The sequence below is a fragment of the Embiotoca jacksoni genome, unplaced genomic scaffold (genome assembly GCF_022577435.1).
Source record: "Embiotoca jacksoni isolate LCO1_2020_lvr unplaced genomic scaffold, fEmbJac1.0.p SCAF_23, whole genome shotgun sequence".
NCBI classification, from domain to species: domain Eukaryota; kingdom Metazoa; phylum Chordata; class Actinopteri; family Embiotocidae; genus Embiotoca; species Embiotoca jacksoni.
In genome coordinates, this window is record NW_027185374.1 from 8,923,668 (window position 1) to 8,946,640 (window position 22,973).

At 40.8% G+C, this 22,973-nt stretch overlaps 1 protein-coding gene across 2 annotated transcripts in view; it reads left to right on the forward strand.

Moving 5' to 3' along the window:
- Nucleotides 1–22,973, forward strand: part of LOC138203620 (neurexin-3b-like) — a 306,123-nt gene that overhangs the window by 9,225 nt on the left and 273,925 nt on the right. For both annotated transcript variants that reach the window (XM_069158621.1, XM_069158622.1), the window contains exons 3-4: nt 1,159–1,176; nt 2,043–2,069. In XM_069158621.1, coding sequence (XP_069014722.1) covers nt 1,159–1,176; nt 2,043–2,069 — 45 coding nt within the window. The remainder of the gene's footprint in view (nt 1–1,158; nt 1,177–2,042; nt 2,070–22,973) is intronic.

The window sequence follows — 22,973 nt, forward strand, 5'->3', positions numbered from 1 at the left end:
CCTCCATCGCTTCGTCCTTCCCTTCCCTCTGCCAATGTCATCCTTCTTGTGTGGGAGGGGAAGTAGCATCCATTTTCTACTCCCTAAAGGAGACAGCAGAAAATCCTCACCTCGTCTCCAACAGCCACTTCTACGGCCCCCTCTTCTCAAATGATATTTCTGTCTTGTGTTGAGTTAGTTAAATTTAACACTAAATAAAGACTTAATGCTGACACGACAGAAGAAATGAAACGGAAAAATCCCTGGTTGTATGCAGCGGTGGGAAACAGGCGAGTCCTCTATGTAGCCCGGGGAGCAATCGAGGCACAGCACGAAGTCAAATTATTATCTGATATTGTGTATTAGAGCAGATACTTAAAATGTCTCACGTTTTAATTAGGATTTGTTAAATTTTTATCGTCAGTTCTTGATGCTCCTCAGAGGCGTTGATTACAAGTCTCTGAACACTCCCTTAAGGTTGAGACTTTCAGACTAAAAAAAAGTTGAGTACCCAATGTACAACAGACACGACAGACAATGGCAGGTTTGATGCCCGTCCCACTAATGTGTTTTTTTTTTTTTGTCACTGTGCCGTGCTGTGAACCACAGCAGGAGTCCCACAGTGAGCATTCTCCTGAGAAACCACATGCGTGTGCTGATTTTGGGTCAGCAATAAAGAAAACATGGGGTTGGAGGGTTAAATGGGCGAAAAGGGCAAATGGAGGAGAAAAACATGGGTCTGTGAACGAGCATCCTGAGATCCACAAACCTCACAACACCATAAATCCTCACGAGTGGTGATTTATGTCTCTTCTTTCTAATGTGTTTGAGGAACTCTGTGTGATACAAGATGCAGAATATTATGTTACTGTGACAATATTCGAAATGTTAAAGAGTTGTTTGCTGGAGAAGTAATGTCAATCTGGTTCCCTGAAAGGACGGGACAGATGAAATGTTATGTGTTCTTCTTTCCACAGGGATTTTCTTTTCTTTTTTTTACAGAAGTAGTTATTTCAATAAGGCATGTCAAGGGGCATCTCTTTGCTCCTTACATGAAAACCCAGTGATTAGAAGTGTGGTATGTTTTGCATGTTAGATTCACATGCAAAAGTGGCTGCAGCGTGTTGTTAATGCGATGCTTCTCTTTGCTTTCTCTCTTTTCCTGCGACGACTCCACAGCAGTCCAGAGAAAACCAGGTGAGTCTCAACGAGAGTCAGTCATATACTGTGTTCCTGATGGCGTACTTACATACCAACACTCACTATTTTGAGTGCATAAGTGCGTTCGCACTGCCAAGTATGGAAACGTGCGGTGCGCTACAGGTACTCAAAATGATCCAAAAAAATTAGTTGGACACTTTCACACGTCAAAATATTTTCAAATATTCTGACGTCTGCGCCTTAGGATGCTGGAGCTGTTGCAGAGCACAATACAAAAGTGTTTATTTTTCCCTAAGTACCACCATACTGCTGTTGGATAGAAGCCATCGATATTTTAATTGTGTGTGTTTAACAGAGGACACAAAAACACTTTCATTTCTGGGTAAAATAATTAAAGCAGCAGATATATTGGCAGGTGATGTGCGATTTGACATGATGACGTTCAAGTACTACACAATTAAGTGTACTAACATGTAAGAGTGTGTTTGAGTGCACGATGGGAAGTACGCCATTTGAAACACAGCCAATGTTTCAGTTAAATCGTCGCAACAGTTCATTTCATATTAAGCTATTTATTATTTGTGTTCACCTTTAAAAGGCAAGAATTATTATTATTTTTTTTTTTTACCAGTAATCCTGTTATAACATGTAAAGGTGATATGTATGCGGTAAACAACCTCGACAGCTACTTTATATTCACATACGGTGTTGCTCTCTTTATTAGTCATTTGTCTGTTTCCACAGAAAGCTTTCAAATGCACTTGGGAAAGCTTTTGCTTTTTAGTGTGGTAGCCATGGTTTGCCATCATGCAAAGCATGCTAAGTGACAATACGGTTGTGGTATTGGTGTGTTGTTCTCAATTCCTCTCTTGGTTCCTGTCTGTTTGATTTTTCTCTTGAAGGCCTCGCACACCTGAAGGCAGAGCAAGGTACTCTCTTCGCTTTCGTTCTAGATCTCTATTATTTTTTTCCTCACTCACCCCCCCGGCTCGGTTCTGGGGCGTAAATTTACACTGTGTGCCTCCACTATCTGTCCATGTGCATTTGTGTGTTGCGGTGCTCCCACTGCTACTGCAGAGAAGTGGGAGGGCGCGTGTGTGTGTGTGTGTGTGTGTGTGTGTGCGTGTGTTGGCGGGGAGGGGAGGGGAGGGGTGCATGGCAGCATGGCATGTCCCACATCTCACCTTTGTCTCTCTCTCTCTACGCTTCTGTGTCTCCTCAGCCTCGTTTCATCCAGGTTTCTGTGTATTACATAATTGTGTACTATTCTCAGTTCCACAGCAAACAGGCAGTGACACAATCCACTGTGTGGGGAGTGAGTGGGGGGTGGGGAAGCAGGAGGGTGGTTATAGAAATGACTGGAATTTGGGGAGACAGTTTAGAGGATGAAAAAGAGGTGTATTTGGGGGAAAGTGAGGAATAAAGAACAAAAAATGTCACCAAGATATTTAATTAAAAAAAACTGTATACTTTTAAAATACAATCATGTCGGACGAATCTGTAGCGCACACATTGCATTTCATATCCAGTACCAACGTAGGAAGTAGTTTTGAGGTCTGGACAGCGGATGGATGTCTTTTTTTGTAATTGTAACCAAGTGTTTTAGTTGCATCATCTTGCGTACACGCATCTCGTTCTCATCCCAAGGCATCCCAATTACTACCGTTTTGTTACAGCCTGCTGGTATCTCAGCGATACGCTCAAGGTTCCTCAGGTTTAGGCAACAGAAACCACACTGTTGGGGTCAGAAAAAAAAAATCATGATTTGGGTTAACGTGACACAATTTGGTTTTGGGTTAGACACCAAAACCACTTAGTAGCATTACGATCATCGTGTTAGTTACGTTACTAAAAAGAATTCCCTGTCGACTTTTGCTTTCTCACGAACTCAACCTCTGGTATCCCGGCTGAAAGTCCTGTGTTTGCTCCATCCAACCATCCTCGACCTCGTCCCTACACGTTCTTTATCACTTTTTATACTCACAGGACCTCCTTCTTTGACCCGTCTGGTCACAGTGCCGACACTAAAGCGCAACTTGTGCATAACTAATGAAAACGGCAGCATTTGACGCCCTGGAAATGCGATCGGGCTGGTACACATTAACGATAGTTTATTTGTCATAACTAAAAAGTATTACTGACCCAGACCGAAATCATAGTAACCGTAGATAGATATTATAAAGGAACAATGTAAAAACAGCAGCTGATCATGACCTTACATGACCCTCTTCAACAGAATGAGTTTGCTTAGTTGACATGAAATCACAGTTTATTTTTAAATAACATGTAACAAGCGAAGATCCCAAAAAGTAGTTCCTCTTTTCTTGAGTAATTCAAGCTGAATGTAATCAGAGACTTTAATGAAACCAATATCAGCGATCTTTTGTGATGGAAGAAACAGTGACTTTCATACAAACGTATTTTCTTATATACAGCAGTTTAATTGTACACAAATATAATGTCATTTCAATAAGCCCCCCCAGATCTCCCTGCAAACTGGAAACATGACATTACTTCCTGCTGCGGTTTCACATAGTTCTGCTTTGAACTCGACCAATTGACCGTTTTGACAGCGTTGACCTTTAACATCACCTGAGAGTACAACGTTAACAAAGCTTTTTTATTAGCTGAGGTGTCAACACTTTTCCTCCCCAGGTAAACAAGCGGGGTTGATAGATTTTCTTTCTCATCATTTCGATTTTTACTTCAACCAAAACTAGCCAAAACAAATGGTAGCTCCTACGTGACCTCGAAGTACTCGCCAAGCTTCCTGTACCACTTGTTTCAAAATGTGCAAATTATTGTTTCTGTGCCTCTTTCTGGTGGAATCTCTGCATTGTAGTGCCATTCAAGAAAAAAAAGATGATGTGAAAAGAAAATTGAAAAAAAGAATAAGCTGAAATTGTGAAGTGTCAGTGGTGTGCTGCCCTCGTGCGCTTCTCCCATGTCCCCACCATTTGCATGATTGTCAACATTTTGCATGTAAGTGTCAGTCGGCGGTTCAATGTAGACTAACAATAGCTTATCCCCATTTTCTGCTGTCTCTCTCTGGTGCTCTGCCTGGATGACACTCTTCCCTCTTGTATCTCTGCGGATCCTTTCTCCTCTTCAAAACCTGTAGGTAGAAACAAAGGTACAGAAATCCCTTTCTTCCTACTCTACTCTTATCTGAGCTGCGATATGTGTGTGTGCTAATCATTTATTATGTGTGTTCATTCGTGTATTCATAGGCTCACCTGTATGTTTGAGAGAGAAAGAGAAAATCAGAAGCTTTCCTGCTAACGAGCGCTCACATTTTCTGTTGCATGAAGGATGAACGATTGAGCAGAGAAATGAGTGAAGCTGGAGACAATGACAGTGTGCTCTTCACTTAATCATCACGGTTTAATATGAAATGAGAGTTATCGCTGCACTGGATTAGTGATATCATGTAAATATTATTGAAAGACTGGCAGTGTGAAGATTCACGTGTGTATAAATGCACAGATTTGTGTGTGTGTGTGTGTGTGTGTGTCAGTGCTTAATTAGATATGGCAGTTCTCTGTCCATTGAAGACGAGCTGATTGGTGAATTTGACCTAACATTTTAATGAGGTCTCCTCATTATTCATTTATCAAAGCTATGTGCTACACTTTTCTGAAGTTGTATGTCATGTTATGTTGTGTCATTATACAATGTGTGCATGCCTTCTTTAGATAGATCTTTATCATTAGGTTAATTCCCGTATTCCCTGATTTTGGACTGAAACATGGCGACTGTGAGACACAAGTGTGCATAAGCAGATGATTGTTTTTTTACCCCCCCCCCCTCCTTTTAGTTACTGTCGCTACACATGTCACGCCTTGCCATTATTGCATTGCACATAATACTGGTTATGTTAAAGGGTGCAACTTTGCCACTTGAAATTGTTGGTCATTTGCAAAACAGTGGTTTGTTGATATCAGACAGGATGAACAAAAATATGTTTCTCCTTTTGCGTTGTGTTCAGCATTAGCTAGCTAGATAACTTTAGCTGCTTCCATTGGCTGAAACGCTGTTTCTGGTTAAGATTCTAATATTTTTGGCTGAGAAACAAAACAAAAAAAACAGACGCTTGTAAAAGATATGTCCTTGCCTACATACATAATATCATGGTAAAAGATGAGGCTAAGGTTGCATCATCAGAAAGAAAGAAACAAGCATTGCTATTGTATAGAAGTGTTGACAGTCGTAATATTATAAGTAAGATAAGAAAATATGTAAGATCTGACTGTTGATTTGTTTAAACAGATCCCTGTGAGGTTGCAGAGTTTATATACTTGTTGATATCCAACCTCCAACCCAGGATGGTTTCCACTCAGTGGGAAAAGATCACAGTGGATGTGAATATCTTGTAATCTCACAAACTGACATACTGACTGATGTCCTCTTTGGTGGTGGAAGTGATGTTGGATTACTACTGTAAGTAGTAAGCAATCGAACTCACCAACTCCATTCTGTCCATTTTTATTTTAATGAATTACTGAGTATCACTGAAACCTTTCGGGCACTGCTTCTTTTTGTGAAGAAGTCCAAAGTGTGACTAACCTGCTGTACCTAGTTGATGGTTGCTAAGCCACAATTAGACAGTTGCTGTGCTGGGGAGGTGCTATGTGAATAATTTATTAGGATCATCTATTGATTTCCAATAAGGGACAGTTTGGTAGTTTCTGACTTTTGACTGACACATGATGACAGTGAGACTTAAGCGTAAAGTGTGTGATCTGCTTGTGCTCGCTCTACGTCAGACGCTGCACTGTTTTCCCTGAGGATTGGTTAAAACCAAAAACAGAATTCCCCTCCACTTGTATCACATGTTACTTAGCAATGGGCAGATCAGTGTGTCGTGAGCAGTCCCATAGCGGTTCAGTCATTAGTGCTGTTGCATAACAGAAGAAGGAGGACCCAGGTTTGATGCAGGGTTCTGGCCTTAAGTCCATGGGGGTTTCCTCTGGGTGTCCCAGTTTCATCCAGCTGTCCAAGGACATCCAAATCATATGGACCAGGGACTCTAGATTACCCAAAGGTGTAAGTGTGAATGATTGTCTCTATGTCTGCTTTAATCCGGCAATGATCCCTGGATAGAAACCAGATTCCCTGGAAAGGAAGAATTATGTAAGAAAATGAATGAACAACAGAATCAAAATTGTTGCTATTTATAAAAAAAAAAAAAAAATGCTTAACCATGATTAAAGATGATTTTAAAACACAGACCAACGCAGTGTTCACCTTACATACTATTTATTGTGAAATAGGGAGACATAATGTGTAAAAGGAGGACATGCCTTACAGCAGGTCCCTGTGCTATTAAATTCATGTCTCTGCAGTTGTGTCTATGTACTGTAAATGGCAAAGTGGTCAGAGGGTACAGTGAGTGGGAAGCTGGGGAGAATAGATTTGAGAATGAACTCCCGAGGGGAGAGATGAAAGAGAGAAAGAGAGAAAGAAAGAGAGTGGGGGGAAGGGGTTGAAGGCAAAAAACAAAACAAAAAAAGAGTTACAAAGCCACAAGGAAAAATGATAGCTGCAGATGAAGGGGGCGAGGCGAGCATGTCAGTGTTGCGAGGCCACATATTTCAAATGAAGAATATGGAGCACCTTGTCATCCCTGTACTTAAAACAGTGGCCGATGAGGCCTGCCTCTATAGCCATCTATAGAGGAATTTTTTTAGTCCCCAGCAATCAGATTGTTCTTGGCTCCAAGATGCATAGCTTTGACGTTATAGCTAACTTTTTACAAGTTGTGGCAACGGACCAGCAACTGTGCTCCAGTTAGCACCACTGCTCCAGTTAGCAAAACTTTGCACTTCAGCCTGCAGACATTCACGTTTGAGTGCTTGTTTTTTACATTTTTTGAATGTGTGTTTGAGGTGTTAAAACCACTTATTCTCTTTTAGTCGTAAATTGGAACAATTTCATTTACTGCATTTGACCCGTTCTTTGCTTGGTGGATGAATAATACAACCGAAAATATGTCAGTCTTTATGTGAAATAAATTTAGTGAGTCCTAGTACCAATTAACAGCCCCATTTACGCTGACATTACAAATGTGGTCATACCTCTATGTCACCCAGCTAATGAGATCAGATCAGGAGGACTTGGGTTTACAGTACACTCGGTGATAATTATTAATCTTGTTAGTCTTATTATGTTGAGCCGGGGTATATCTGTATGTAGTAACTGTCCCTTAGCAGTCACAGACATCAGCTGGTACATGGACCACATGCAGATATGAGGTGATCAAGTCAAACACACATGCGAGGCGTGCCATATTTATTAACACCTTGAAGTAACATATTGAAATGAGGATTATTTTTTTACAAGAAAAAGAGAGTTTATTTCTAAAGCAGACAGCAGGCGATTCAAGGTGCTTTATAGAGGCAGAGAAATGCATAAAATATATGATGTCTACTGTGAAAAAAAAAACTTTAAAATTCTGGTAACACTTTTTGGTAAGGTACATGATTTATCATGAATTCATGAATTACTTCAGCATTATTTCATTCATTAATTCCTCATGAATTATCAGTAAGTAACATTAGTTCAAAGTCTTTCATCCCTGATATCATGCATGAACAGCACATTAATGAAATCATTATCTAAGATGAGTACATTATCAATGATTATGATTCATAAAGCATGAACATGATTAATTCTTTGGCAAACGTTTTGGGCCAAGTTTTGGGTCTGTCCATTAACCTGCAGGTTAAAATGAATAAAACATAAACAATGAACAACTCAAACATCATGATAATTGAAACACATTTGTTCTTCCAATAGTCACCACTTCGTTTTAGGGGTCACAAACTTGATGAACTCATAAGTAACTAATGCTTAGTTAATGATGATTTGAGAATTGCTCTTCTGTGCTGCAAAGTTTGGCTCAGCATGTTTAGCGAAGAAATCATCTGATATCTGATGACATACTCACCTTCAATTCATTCACCTGAATATGTTGTTCATGCACGAGATCATGAATATAAGACTTTAAACTCATGTTACTTCCTGATGATTTTATGAGGTATTAATGCATCAAGTCATGCACAAATCCTTGATAATTCATTCACTTTTGAGTGAAGTGTTACTTCAAAATTTGTATTTTATAATATTTACTAAACTTAAATCCTACTTGTAAACTTCTGATTATAATCACTTCCTGTTCATATTTTACACTTCCAGAGCACAAAGAACAAAGTGAGGCACGCTGTGACTGTATTTTGTTGTACACGAAGGCTCATATTGCGTTCACTGACGTGTGACATCATTATCTCCCCTCCCCCTGCGTCTCATCAGCTTAGTGGACACCCGGACGGTGTTCGTCACGGTGTAGCAGGTTAACTCCATATCAGAGATGAGACTACAAGGCAGCCTGCAGGTCTCACTGCCAGCATCCCCTGACGGCTCTCTTCTGATCAGGAGAACATCTATTATATATGTGACACAAGTTCAGTGTCGCTGAAAATCAGAATTATTTTTTTTTTGTACTTGTTCTTCTCCCTGACAGTTCTAATAATATTATACCGTTAATGAATCTGACTCGAATGCAGACACACAATACGGACTGACAAAATAATTGTTACACTTTGCTATAATACAATCCAGAGTTGACATGGTTTCATCAAAATTTGAGAATGATGATTATGTATAATTGTAATTTTGAGTGACATATTAATATATCCCACGTTATTGGTGGCTATTAGACAGAATTAAAGTGTTCTATACTGACTCTCTGTATGATGCTGAAATGGTGGATTTGTTATTCTGTAATGAAGCGGCACTGGGCAGAGAAATAGCGCTGCCATTGCTCCTTGTCCCCATTGCTAAATTGTCAGTGGTCCACTTTAGAGAGCAGTTTGATTGCGGGAAGGAGGGTTGGTTGGTTGGTTGGTTGGAGGGAGGGAGGAGTTCAGCCCGAGTCTAATCCCTCTGCATGAAGGCTTAGGACTGAGATCTCATTCTCCACTTCTGGAGTCACTCTCTCTAATTATCCCCTCAAAGTCCTGCCTCAAAGTTCCCAGACACATTTTTTTCTTTCTGCCTCTGTGGCAGTCATTCTGTTTCTTCCTCCCTCCCTCTCTCTCTCTGTACGTATATATATTCCCTCCCTGCCTGTCACCTCTTCTCCGACTCTCATTCGTTCTTCCTCCGATCTCCCTCTCTTGCCTTTCTCCTCACCCTATTCATCTTTGTCGGCCTCGGTATTCTAGTTAGCCTTTCTCATTTTCTCTCTCGTCCTCCTCCTCCTTCTCTCTTGTGTTTCTCCAGTTCAAAGTACTGTGGACATCATGAGCCTCAGATCACACTCGGGCTCGAGATGGGAGTGCTTACTGCCTGTCCACAGATGCTGCCGGGCTTCAGTGGGATTTATGTACAGCTCTGTCCGAAGTGCTCACACGGTTCTTGGTTATTTCGCCGGGCCTGGCCGATACTACACTGGAGATGTAGCTTTCTGACTCTGCAGCAGTTTACAGAGCAATGTTTCCTGTCTTTTTACACAGTAGTTTCAGGGAATATTCTACAAATACAGTATACTACACCATCAGAGGGATGTTGCAGGAGTGTGAAATCAAGAAGAACTAGACTCAGGAACAGCCTCTGTGCTTCTGACACAAAAACTCTTTCCATCTGTATGATGGGTTTCAAGTCTCCCTCTCACACACACACACACACACACACACACACACACACACACACACACACACACACACACACACACACGCAATTTGCACGTTATTGTGCACACTCTGTACATGTCATTTTACTGTGGTTTTAGAATAAGTCTCAATGCCTTGAGCCACTGCTACATTTTTATGAGCACTTTACATTTAACATCACACTCTTCAATGTCTTTAATTGCACAAGCTTAATACAGCCAACCTCATATCTACATAAAAGAATGCTTTTTATATTTATATACTTTTTTTTTTTTTTAGCAGAAACAGAAGGAATACAGAATAAGAATTCCATTGTTCAGTGTATCAACCTGTTTACTGTGCATATCACGATACAAATTAATGAATCATTTATCTCAAAGGATGCAAAACACAAAGGCTCTTTTCTGCTGCTAGAAAGAAACTGCAGTGTATGTATTTTATTTCTCTTGCAAAATGTATGTGTTCAGTGTCATGTGTCATGTAGCGGTGCGTTGTTTGATACCCCAATCCAGGGAGTGATTACATAGCTGCTTTTCTGGAGAGTTGATGCTTGTCGATGCTTGAAAAATTGGCCATTGGCATATGGTGAAACATTGATGCGTGTCAGGATGCTGCGGGTGTGTGACTTTACACATAAAACAATGGGTGCTGGTATTTTGAGCTGAGTCGTGTGCTGCGAGTGTGCCGCGGACCTGAGTCTGTGTTGTTTCGGGACTACAAGTTTAAACATGAAAAACATCTGTGGATGTGGAGTGAGAAAGAAATTATGTTAGCAGACCTCTGTAACCTACTCAGCATCTCTGTTGGAGACTAGCACATCAACGCTACTGGGTTGTAGGTAATGTAGGTGAAAGGTTTTTACAAGAAGGTGAAATGCTTGTCATAAAAAAAACAACTATATCTCTTATTTCGGCTGCATTGACTCTGATCTGGGCAGCGCAGGGGTTAGCATGGTCACCACACAGCAAAAACGTTCCGGGATGTTGGGGTCAAGTTTTTGTTTCGAAATGTAGTTCTAACAATAGTGTCAGTGGCAGAGCTAGATGAACACGAACAGTCGAAGCAACGCTAGCAAATATCAAGGAATTGAAGCCAGAGCAAGAACAAGGTCTTTGCCCATTAGAAGACTATAATTGCAAACACTCTCCAGTGGAGCGTGTCCAGACCAAGTGGCAACCAACAGTGAAGTCACCTGTCGGTTTGTGAACGAACGCAATGAAGCCTCGAGTTCAGAATTTGGACGTTGCCATCTTTCTTAGTCGCCGGTGGTTTGGAGCCGGTAGTGACCATATTTGGACGAGCTGGGGAGGAGCGAGCGGGGGATCTGACTCGATCTGATTGGAAACCAGACAATACTACGTCCCGCCCATCAATAGCCATAACCTGACTGTACCACAGGCCTGTCAATCAAACAGACACGCCCCCCCCAAAAACATGGCTTTTGAAGCTTATTTTATAATTAATGATGGGATTATTTTCAGGTGGACAGCCAGAAAACGAATAAGAAGGAGCGACTTTTGCTTGTAAAACCGAGATAACTCTGAAATTTGATTGACTTATAATTAGAGAGAAGTTGAATGGGAGTCTATGGAGCCGGAGCGTTGTTGGAGCCAAACTCTAGCGGCACTCGGTGGTATCGCAACTTAACACACTTCCGCATCTGCTTCACTTTTTAGACCCGGAAGCTACGTCCACTTTTACAACGTATATACAGTCTATGGACCAGACCCTATTTATCCACAAGGTGGGTTTGAGTCTGGCAACACTAAAAGCTATGGATAGACAGTTTCACAGATTGGTTGAACTCATGTAGATATCAGCGAGCGTATATTCGTAGTTCTGAGTGTTTGAACATTTTGCAAAGACAGCTGAGGTGCTGATTGTTGGGAAGGGGATGTTATTGGACATGAAAATACTTTTTTAGGGAATCCTCCTCAAGAGCTTGTGGAAAACTCTGAGGGTAGAACAAAATGCTTCGTTTCTACAGAAGTGAATTGTTGCTCTATTGATTCACTGCTTCTGAAAAGGTAGAATATGTACGCAGCACCTCTCTCTTCGAAATGTAGTCCCGACACATGATTTCATGTTGGAAAATGAGGCATTGGTATTTTCTTGTCCTTTGTAATGCCTGAGACTGGGACAGGCTCTGTGTCATCCGAGGTTTGGTTTATTAGTGTCCATGCAGTGTCACCCAGGCGATGGATAGGGTTTTTCCTGTTATGCCTCAGACACCGGATTCAGAGCACCAGCTGGCTCTTATTGGCCTTGGCGAGTGTTGGCCGTGCTGTTGATAAACGGCTATTAATGGCCAGATGCTCACCCCGAAATGGAGTTTAACTTTGCCTCTCCTCATTACTCAGTCCAAAACTACGGTGCAATCCTGGAGGTGGATTTCAAAGTTGCTAAAAAATTGAGGGCATTGGTCAAATTGATTTCAGCGCTGACCGGCTGCTACTCAAGTGGGAAAATATGAGCTGTAAACACAAACATGCTCCTCTATACCGGTGGGTTTCCTCCTGCAGCTCATTGTTTCTGAAAGGCTTCTGATTGGCTGTAGTGAAATTTCACCCTGGCAGCCATTGTTCTCCTCTATGGAAACCAGAAAATAAATAGTTTAGAGTCGTGACTGAAAAGGCAACACATGATTCTGTTTAAGGTTCAGAGGCTGTTTAAGTATAGAGTGAGGTAGGTTTTGCATTGGTTTCATTACATTTGTCTCTGGAACCAGAGGGAGTATCGATCGTCTCCACTCGTCTAATTTCCTTTGCATGTTTCCTCTCATGTCTCCGCATCTATCACTTTCTTTGTTTTATTTCCTTTCTTTTCCCCCTCCCACTCTCTTGTTCCACTCTGTTATTTGGCCCTTTGTTTTCCATTTAGTTTACATTATTCTCCTGTCATGTTCCTTCTCCTCTCTCTTGTCTCCTTCCTCCGAGCCGTTTCCTGCGTCTCCGCTTCCCCAGACAAACGGGCGGAGGTTCACAAAAACATTGTCAGCTGCATCGCACACTTCTTACCTTGACACCAACTCGCTGATGCCACCGTACCGACGATTGGTAACCGCTCCCTCCTTCTCTTTCCCTTTCACTCTTGTTCTGGCCTTGTGCTCTCTTTACTTCTCTCCCTCTGTTCTCTCTCTCTTTGCTTGCTGCTGACCTCTGGGATCAACCGAGCAAAACTGATTCCCACTTTTTCACGCATCATGAGTGCGTCAGTGGTTACGCAACAGCGAGCGAGAGAGAGAGAGAAAGAGAGAGAAAGAGAGAGAGAGAGAGAGAGAGAGAGTGCACATGCGAATATGTAACTGACATATTTGTCCATCTTTATTTGCGTTGCTGCTTGTCACCGAGAGAATATTGCTCTTGGTTAAGCCCCTTTCTCAACAAAATATTTAATATGTTTGCATGAAATATTTGAGCCATCATTATTGACTAGGCAAACATAAAATGTGCACTGTTAACATGCTGTGACAAGTAGAAAATCTGCTTACACATTACATAAATGTGCATCTGCATAATGGCAGATAGCGATGCAAGTTGAAACATCCTCTGTATGCTCGTAGTCTGTTAGTTGTTGTTGAATACAGTGTTGCAAATGAAGGTGAACGTTTGAATGTCTCACTAGTCAGGAAACCTGTCACGTCTTCACCAAATGCACTCTTATTTCACGTCTAAGTATTCTGGAGTAGTAGTACACATTTGGCTGCAATCTCAGGAATGCTGCATATTGTTTGTGAAGTGCCTGAGACCTTATGAGTAGGATTCATGCGAAGAACTAGGTTAAGATGTGGCTTGAAGGGCTGCATTGTGAGAGTCTAAGTATGAGCGCATGCAAGAAGGCTTAGGAATATGTGGGAGCGAGTGTGTTTGTGCAGTGTTGTGTGATTGTGGAGAGGGGTGACATGTGTAGATGTGATGGCTGCAGCCATGCATAGATGTTCACACCAGGGAGAGAGTAAACAAACATGGCAGCAGCATGGTTAGAAAGGCAGCGAGCACTGTTCGAGCACACGGCCTCTTTCTATCTTTCCTGTCTCTGTTTGTTACCTCTGCCACGGAGCTTATTTATTCATTTCTGTTTGTTTGTTGTTCTGTTAGTTTGTATGAATAATAAAGATCAGAAAGGACTGAAAAGAATTTGGTTAAAATTAGTGCAATATTTACTTGAATACTGCAGTGGGCAAAAACAAATGTGATGCAGACAGCACTTCAACTGCAAAACACAGGAGCACCTTCACTTACTTGATTCTTTGATTCAGATTCTTTGGCGCACAACATGTGGTCACCAGCTTTTGTTTCTCCATATACAGTGGGTACGGAAAGTATTCAGACCCCTTTACATTTTTCACTCTTTGTTTCATTGCAGCCATTTGCTAAAATCAAAAAAGTTCATTTTATTTCTCATTAATGTACACTCAGCACCCCATCTTGACAGAAAAAAACAGAAATGTAGAAATTTGTGCAAATTTATTAAAAAAGAAAAACTGAAATATCCCATGGTCATAAGTATTCAGACCCTTTGCTGTGACACTCATATTTAACTCACATGCTGTCCATTTCTTCTGATCCTCCTTGAGATGGTTCTACTCCTTCATTGGAGTCCAGCTGTGTTTAATTAAACTGATTGGACTTGATTAGGAAAGGCACACACCTGTCTATATAAGACCTTACAGCTCACAGTGCATGTCAGAGCAAATGAGAATCATGAGGTCGAAGGAACTGTCCAAGGAGCTCAGAGACAGAATTGTGGCAAGGCACAGATCTGGCTGAGGTTACAAAATAATTTCTGCAGCACTCAAGGTTCCTAAGAGCACAGTGGCCTCCATAATCCTTAAATGGAAGAAGTTTGGGACGACCAGAACTCTTCCTAGACCTGGCCGTCCAGCCAAACTGAGCAATCGTGGGAGGAGAGCCTTGGTGAGAGAGGTAAAGAAGAACCCAAAGATCACTGTGGCTGAGCTCCAGAGATGCAGTAGGGAGATGGGAGAAAGTTCCACAAAGTCAACTATCACTGCAGCCCTCCACCAGTCGGGGCTTTATGGCAGAGTGGCCCGACGGAAGCCTCTCCTCAGTGCAAGACATATGAAAGCCCGCATAGAGTTTGCAAAAAAAACACATGAAGGACTCCCAGACTATGAGAAATAAGATTCTCTGGTCTGATGAGACCAAGATTGAACTTTTTGGTGTTAATTCTAAGCGGTATGTGTGGAGAAAACCAGGCACTGCTCATCACCTGCCCAATACAATCCCAACAGTGAAACATGGTGGTGGCAGCATCATGCTATGGGGGTGTTTTTCAGCTGCAGGGACAGGACAACTGGTTGCAATTGAAGGAAAGATGAATGTGGCCAAGTACAGAGATATCCTGGAAGAAAACCTCTTCCAGAGTGCTCTGGACCTCAGACTGGACCGAAGGTTCACCTTCCAACAAGACAATGACCCTAAGCACACAGCTAAAATAACAAAGGAGTGGCTTCGGAACAACTCTGACCATTCTTGACTGGCCCAGCCAGAGCCCTGACCTAAACCCAATTGAGCATCTCTGGAGAGACCTGAAAATGGCTGTCCACCAACGTACACCATCCAACCTGACGGAACTGGAGAGGATCTGCAAGGAAGAATGGCAGAGGATCCCCAAATCCAGGTGTGAAAAGCTTGTTGCATCATTCCCAAGAAGACTCATGGCTGTACTTGCTCCAAATGGTGCTTCTACTCAATACTGAGCAAAGGGTCTGAATACTTATGACCATGTGATATTTCAGTTTTTCTTTTTTAATAAATTTGCACAAATTTCTACATTTCTGTTGTTTTCTGTCAAGATGGGGTGCTGAGTGTACATTAATGAGAAATAAAATGAACTTTTTTGATTTTAGCAAATGGCTGCAATGAAACAGAGTGAAAAATTTAAAGGGGTCTGAATACTTTCCGTACCCACTGTATATAATACATATGAATGTCTTTTAGTTCTCTAAAAGTTTTTTGACTTCTTATTAGAGACGGACTTATCTGCTTTTTTAAAAATTATTATTAATTTGGAATGTATTCCAAAGCAGTTTATTTGAACTTCAGTTACAAATCGTTATGGCAACACCTTTTAATGTTTAAAAAAATTATATCTATAAAATCGAATTTCTTCTAACATTTTCTCTTACTGACACAATTAGCAGAATACAATCAAGCAGCTAAAAAGCCGCCATCCGTTGTACTGTCTGCAAAATGCAGTGAGCGGCCTGCTAGAGTCACGGTTGTGGTTCAGCCATATCGTGGTCAGAATTAGGGTGCAACAGTTTCTTGTGCCTCGCTGTAATATTCCTCTCAGTCTTAGCTCGTCAATCTTGTTGTACAGGAATTAGGGTTCGCCAGAAGGATGTGCCGGTACCAGTAGCTTGTGCGGCGTAGCCTTTAGCTTTGCTTCTAGCCTCGCTCGTGTCCTTTGCCTCTGCTTCTGCTCTCTCCACTAGAGAGAGGGCTACTGTCCCCTAAAGAAGACACTCAGATCACACTGATCCCGGTGATCTGACAATCTCTACTGGTATCTGCTTGCAGTCAAACCCAAGGTTATTGCATGTAGTGCTGATTTTTAGAGGTCATGGCAATTCGAGGCCAAGAAAGAGACAGTAAAAGCAACACAATTTATCAATGATAAAGAGGTTTTCAGGGAGCACCAACCGGCTGTGTCTATTCACCTTGAAAAGCAGGTAAAAAAACCCGTCAGACCATCAAACCTGGATTGGAACGTGGATCGGTAATGCCAGTCCAATGAATATCAGACCCCAAAAACGGGATTGGGTTGGATTGGTCCCAACTATCCATATTATATTATTCTCATGTTGCATTTTCAATCTAAAATTTTTTTAATTATATTTTGCAACCATTTAAAGCATTTATGCACATACCAACTCCAGGAAAACTGCACCCTGTTACAATTATACTTTATAAGCATTTGTTTTTTTTCTTCTACCTTCTTTCTGCTTCTCTTTCTTTCCTTTCAAAGACAGAGCAGCCTCCTAAGCCTTTATGGACTCTAACATTATTCGGCAGTACACTTGCCTGACAGGAACGCTGCTTTTTCCTGACTTGGAAGTCATTTCTCTACGTGTCTGCGTGGACGCTTATGTGCGACGAAGTGTACTGCCCATGCAGCATGTCTGCTGCTTGAACATTCTGACACCGATGACTACAAAAAGGTGCCGTCTCCATTCAGAAACATATTTTCATCCGAGCTGGTGAAAATTTTGACCTGTGAACCACGATGAAGGCAGCTAGTACTTATTAAAAGAAAAAAAGAAGCAAACCTAATGGAAAAAAATGACCATGACTTTTATTAGCTTTAGTGTTGCAAAGTAAGTGATTTGAAATGTTAAACAGGTGAAAAGAAAGAACCATTGTCCTCGTACTAACCGAGGACAAACGTTTGTGATGTGAGGAATGAAAACTTTTGATGGCACCTGCAAAGAATTGAAGACTGGTGAGGACCTGGTCGTCTTTTTTATCTGATTGAACCAGAATGACCAAGAGTCACATCATGTGTCATATTTTATTTTGACAGTGTATCATATAAGCCATTTCCAAGAGATGTGTTCAGAATGCTAAAATAGAAATATTCAGGCAATTAATATCAGGCGTATAAACATTCTTGCCCACGTGTTTCATTTGCAGCAAAGAGGATGATAATTGGATTCATCAGGGAGGGAAATCCGGCGATGGCACACAATAGAGAGAAATTATCTTCGGTTGAATTTTTCTTTCTTTTATCGTGCCCTCAATTAACTGTCCAGTTGAGATGTGTACGGCGACCGTTTGACTCAAAGGAGGCCCAGAATATGTTTAGTTATAACAAAAGTGAAAGAGGATCTCTAACCCTAACCCTCCCCTTTCAGAGTGAGGCATGGGAGATGCCACGTAGCACGCGAATGCCCTTGCTCCGGCTGAGCCATTATGCAGATGATATGCTAATGAAGTCGTCCGATTTGATTCTGCTCAGGGTGCGCTGCACTGAGGGAAGATAATCAAGCGTTGATCATCTCCCACTCCAGCACTCGATCTGTGCTCATTTGTGCGTGTTGTACGTATCCAGGTATCCTGGTTGGATTTGCAAGGGAGAAAATATGTTTGGGTTCACATGTGTTGTATAATTTGGTCTGTAATTATTATTAATATTAATATTTTGATTTGTTTGGTATGTTTAAAACACAAACTGCATTCTTTTATACAAATGGCCCCAATTTTGCTGCTAATAACCGATGTTGCTGCTCAAAGAGTCAGCATACTTTCAATGGAACAGCATAGCCAGGATGCAACAAATATGGCCTCCCCAACCGTTGTGTTATTTGGATCTTTCATTGTTTATTTATCCAGTTAATTATATTTAATATACATTTTATTTTCTAATATGAAAGCCTAAAGGTTGTTTCAAAGCCTTTTCTGAAAGTGAAGTAAAGTAAAACTCTGATAGAGAGATGGAAAGTCTTCGCTAATGCTGAGTGTTGAATCTTTAAAACTCTAAATGTTAACTAAATTGCATCTGTAGCATTGAGTAAATGAGACATTTCCAGATTGAAATCCAGGAACCAGTTAGAAATATCAAAAATATCACGACAGAAAAGCCAAATTTGAGGTTTTAGAAACAATACTATCTTTATAAACTATAATTCCAATTAAATTGCATCTTAATCTAAATTCTAAAATAAAAGATGAAAACAAAAACAAGGGATTTCTTATTGTTAGTTGTCACCCTAAAACAATCTGGTTTTGGTCTGGTTACAAACTTACTTTTTTAAATCACTGCTGCATTTAGCAGAGAAATATAGTTTGAGATACTCACAACATTTCCCTCAAAGAAATGCATCCTATAAAGCTGGGAAATATAATGATATCGATATCAATATTGTGATATGAGTCTAGACATTGTCTTTAGATTTTGGATATCATAATATCAGATTTTATAACTGTTGTTTTGCCTGGTTTTAATGGCTGCATTACAGTAAAGTGGTTTAATTTTCTCAAATTACTAGGCTGTTCTGGCTGTTATAGAATTTGCCATTACCCATTTAGTCATTATATCCAAAGACAAATTTCACTGTGTAAATATTAAAAAAAACAACACACAGATAGCCACCCCTACAATATAGCAACATTGACATCGAGGTATTTGGTCAAAAACATTATATATGATTTTGTCCATATTATTTGGCCCAACATACACTGCAGGTGCCAATATCAGTACTGTGTTAGTAAAGTCAAATCTAAGTATATATATTTTAAACATACTGTAAATAACACCTAGCATGTGAAATTATACTGTATATATTATAACTCCTCCTCGTGTAGTTAAAACAAACTGATTCCCTGAAAAAACACAGAAGACTTTCTTGTCCTCAGTGGGCGGTGCGGCCCTGGTGCTGTCACAACAATTGTACTAAGAGGACTCTGCTACAAGGTTCTGCTATTTATTTGTTTTTTTATAGTTCAGTTGCTTCAGCTCCTCCTGTCTCTTATGCTCTCAACCTGCACTGACTTGCTTTCTCTATATGATTTTCCTCTGTATTGCTTGTGATTTTTTTTCTCTTCTTCTTCCTCCCCGTGCTCCCTGAACCTTTTGTAGTTCCTCCTTTTGTGTCCTTATCTGTCCTCTCTTTCATCCCCCTGTCCTTTTTCTTCCGCTCGTTCTCTTGTGTCTCTTTCACCCTTACTCATTAGTCACACACCCACCTCCACGATTTCCTCTCATTCAGCTATCAAACAGTCATCAGTTCACGTTGTGTTTTCGCGCCCCCTCCACCTACTCCTCTCTTTCTCCCTCCTCTTCATCACTTCCTTTATAAAATGTAAAATTAGTGAATAAATCATCATCTGTCTGTACTTTTCCCCCCATCGTTCCTAATCTCCTGCTCTCACTACCATTTACCTCAGTTCAACCAAAGTTCATTGCTGATTTGTAACACCCCCTCCCTCCCTCCCTCTCCTCGACCATCCCTCAGTTCCCACTTCCAGTGCACTACCTGTTCCCAGTTCATGCAAGTCTGAGCCTTGAACCTCCCCGAAGCCTTGAGTAAACATAAACGTTTTGGAAAAAAAAAAGAAGAAAAAGCTGAGTAAATAATGGATTCAACTTGCATGTTCTTGTACAGTTGAAACCAGAAGTTTACATACACTGTGCAAAAAGACACATAACACTTTTTTTCTCACTGTCTGAAGTTAAATCAGACTAAACCTCTCCTGTTTCAGGTCCGTTAGGATTACCAAAATTATTTAACTTTTGCTAAATGTCACAATAATGAGAAAGAGAATATTTTAGAGAATTTTTCATTACTTTCTTCAAGGTCAAAAGTTTACATACAGTTCCTTAGTATTTAGTAGCATTGCCTTTGAACTGCATGACTTGGGTCAAATATTTTGGGTATCCTTCCACAAGCTTCTTACAGTACTCTGCTGGAATTCTGGCCCATTCCTCCCGACAGAACTGGTGTAACTGAGTCAGGTTTGTTGGCCGCCTCGCTCGCACACGCCTTTTCAGATCTGCCCACAAATTTTCGATGGGATTCAGGTCAGGGCTTTGTGATGGCCACTCCAAGACATTGACTTTGTTGTCCTCAAGCCACTTCCTAACTATTTTGGCAGTATGCTTCGGGTCATTGTCCATTTGGAAGACCCATTTGCGCCCAAGTTTTAGCTTCCTGGCTGATGTCCTGAGATGTTGCCTTAATATTTCCAGGTAATGTTCTTTCTTCATGATGCCGTCTATTTTATGAAGAGCTCCAGTTCCTGCTGCAGCAAAACAGCCCCACAACATGATGCTGCCACCTCCATGCTTCACAGTTGGGACGGTGTTTTCAGGTCTACAAGCTTCCCCCTTTTTCCTCCAAATGTAACGGTGGTCATTATGGCCAAACAGCTCCACTTTAGTTTCATCAGACCACAGGACATGTCTCCAGAAGTTAAGGTCTTTGTCTTGGTGTCTTTTTGCAAACTGTAATCTGGCTTTTTTATGTTTCTTTAGGAGTAATGGCTTCCTTCTTGCTGAGTAGCTTTTCAGCCCATGTCGGTGCAGGACTCGTTTTGCTGTGGATAATGACACTTTCTTACCAGCTTCAGCCATCATCTTCACAAGGTCTTTAGCTTTTGTTCTGGGGTTGATTTGCACATGTCGGACCAAAACACGTTCATCTCTGGGACACAGAGCCCGTCTCCTTCCTGAGCGGTGTGATGGCTGGACATTCCCATGTTTATACTCGCGTATAATTGTTTGCACAGATGAACGTGGCACCTTCAAGCATCTGGAAATTGCACCCAAGGATGAACCAGACTTGTGGAGCTCCACGATTCTCTCCCTGATTTCTTGGCTGATTTCTTTTGACTTTCCCATGATTTCAAACAAGGAAGCAGAGTGTTTGAGGTGTGGCCTTAAAATACATCCCCAGGTGTGCCTTCAATTAACTCACATGTTGTCAGTTAACCTATCAGGAGCTTCAAAAGCCATGACATCATCATCTAGGCTTGACCACGTTGTTTAAAGACATAGTACTTTTGGTGTATGTAAACTTTTGACTCCAAAGAAAGTAATATAAAATTCTCTAAGAAATTCTCTTTCTCATTATTGTGACATTTAGCAAAAGTTAAATAATTTTGGTAATCCTAACGGACCTGAAACAGGAGAGGTTTAGTCTGATTTAACTTCAGACAGTGAGAAAAAAAAGTGTTATGTGTCTTTTTGCACAGTGTATGTAAACTTCTGGTTTCAACTGTATGTGAATTTCAAAGTGCTGCAGCACACCCATTAACCCCTGTTGCCTCGCTGCCTGACTGGGGGTCCTCTGAGAGACTCGTGGAGGCATTTGATCTCGTTTGATCATCATCTTCCCTTTTAGCGGTGTGCATGTTTGTATATGTGTGTGTTGCTCCGGATTAACACATCCTATTGATCTCCACTGCCCCGCGCTTTGCACAGTGTGACAGATCTGCAAGAGGCAATAATTAGTCTGATAATTGGCTGATCAGTTGAATGGAAATATGCTGAGCCAGCACACTTGCCAGAGCGCGCTTTGACCCTACAGTAGATTTTGACAGGTGTGAGTGTCTTTTTATGTGAAACATAAAACGCAGAGAAGTCTTTTAGTGCTTTTAATAATAATTTCTGATCACATATAATTACAGTCATTAAAGCACAGCGAAGGGATGATTAATTTACATCTTACATGTCATTATTTGTGTCATCTTTTTCTTTCTAAATGAGAGTGAAGAATCTTCTTTCTTCGTGGATTTGCAGGTATATTTTTGTCAGAAAGTTGTCCCATAATGGTGTTATCCCATAAATTGTTTTTTTGCTGGTCTGTGGGATATATACTTATTTCAAGGGCATGAGGGCATCTGACTGCAACTGTTAAGGGAGACTTTGAAGTCTGATATCAATATCTCACAAACAAGACACACTGTTACACTGCAGGACGAGTTTCCTTTATTTTTAGTCAATGCCACATACTAATCTGGTGTTTACTGCTGAAAGTAGTCCCTAACAAAGTCATTATTTGCTGCTGGTTGTGTAACATTTATAGGAAGGTTTAGCCTTTTAAAAAACTAAAAGCAAGACCCAGATTATTTGGACAGTTTGTGTGCCATTGGAGGTGTGCAATATTGAATCGTTCATGATAGTATTAGTGTCATTTTTAGTGTGATTTAAAAAAATAAAAAAAAGTCAAATCATGATAATGACAGTGTTCCGACTTGTCGATGTAACACACATTATATCATACCTGAGGGATTTATTTATAGCAACAATGATCATGGATAAAAGCACCCACACTGGTGGAATTTGGTGTGGAAATTTAGAAAAGATCCAAACCTCGATAGTGAGTTATTTAGTGGTTTAAAGACCTGTGTGAAAGACATTAATGTTAGTTTAATTCCAATTGAATGTGCTGAAGATCTGAGCCTTAAGAAACATGTTTAACTGTCCAAATACTTCTGGACTGTATATTCTTGACCCTCTTTTAACACAGCTTTGTGAAATTGTTTTCCGCTAAATGTTGTTCAATTTTATTTGTAGTCCAGTGCTGGATGATGTTACACCATTCAGAAACCAGTACCATTTAAAACTACTGCTACTCATTGACTGGCAGAGAAATCTCAAGTCAAACTCCTCTTACTAGCTTTTTCCAAATTTCAA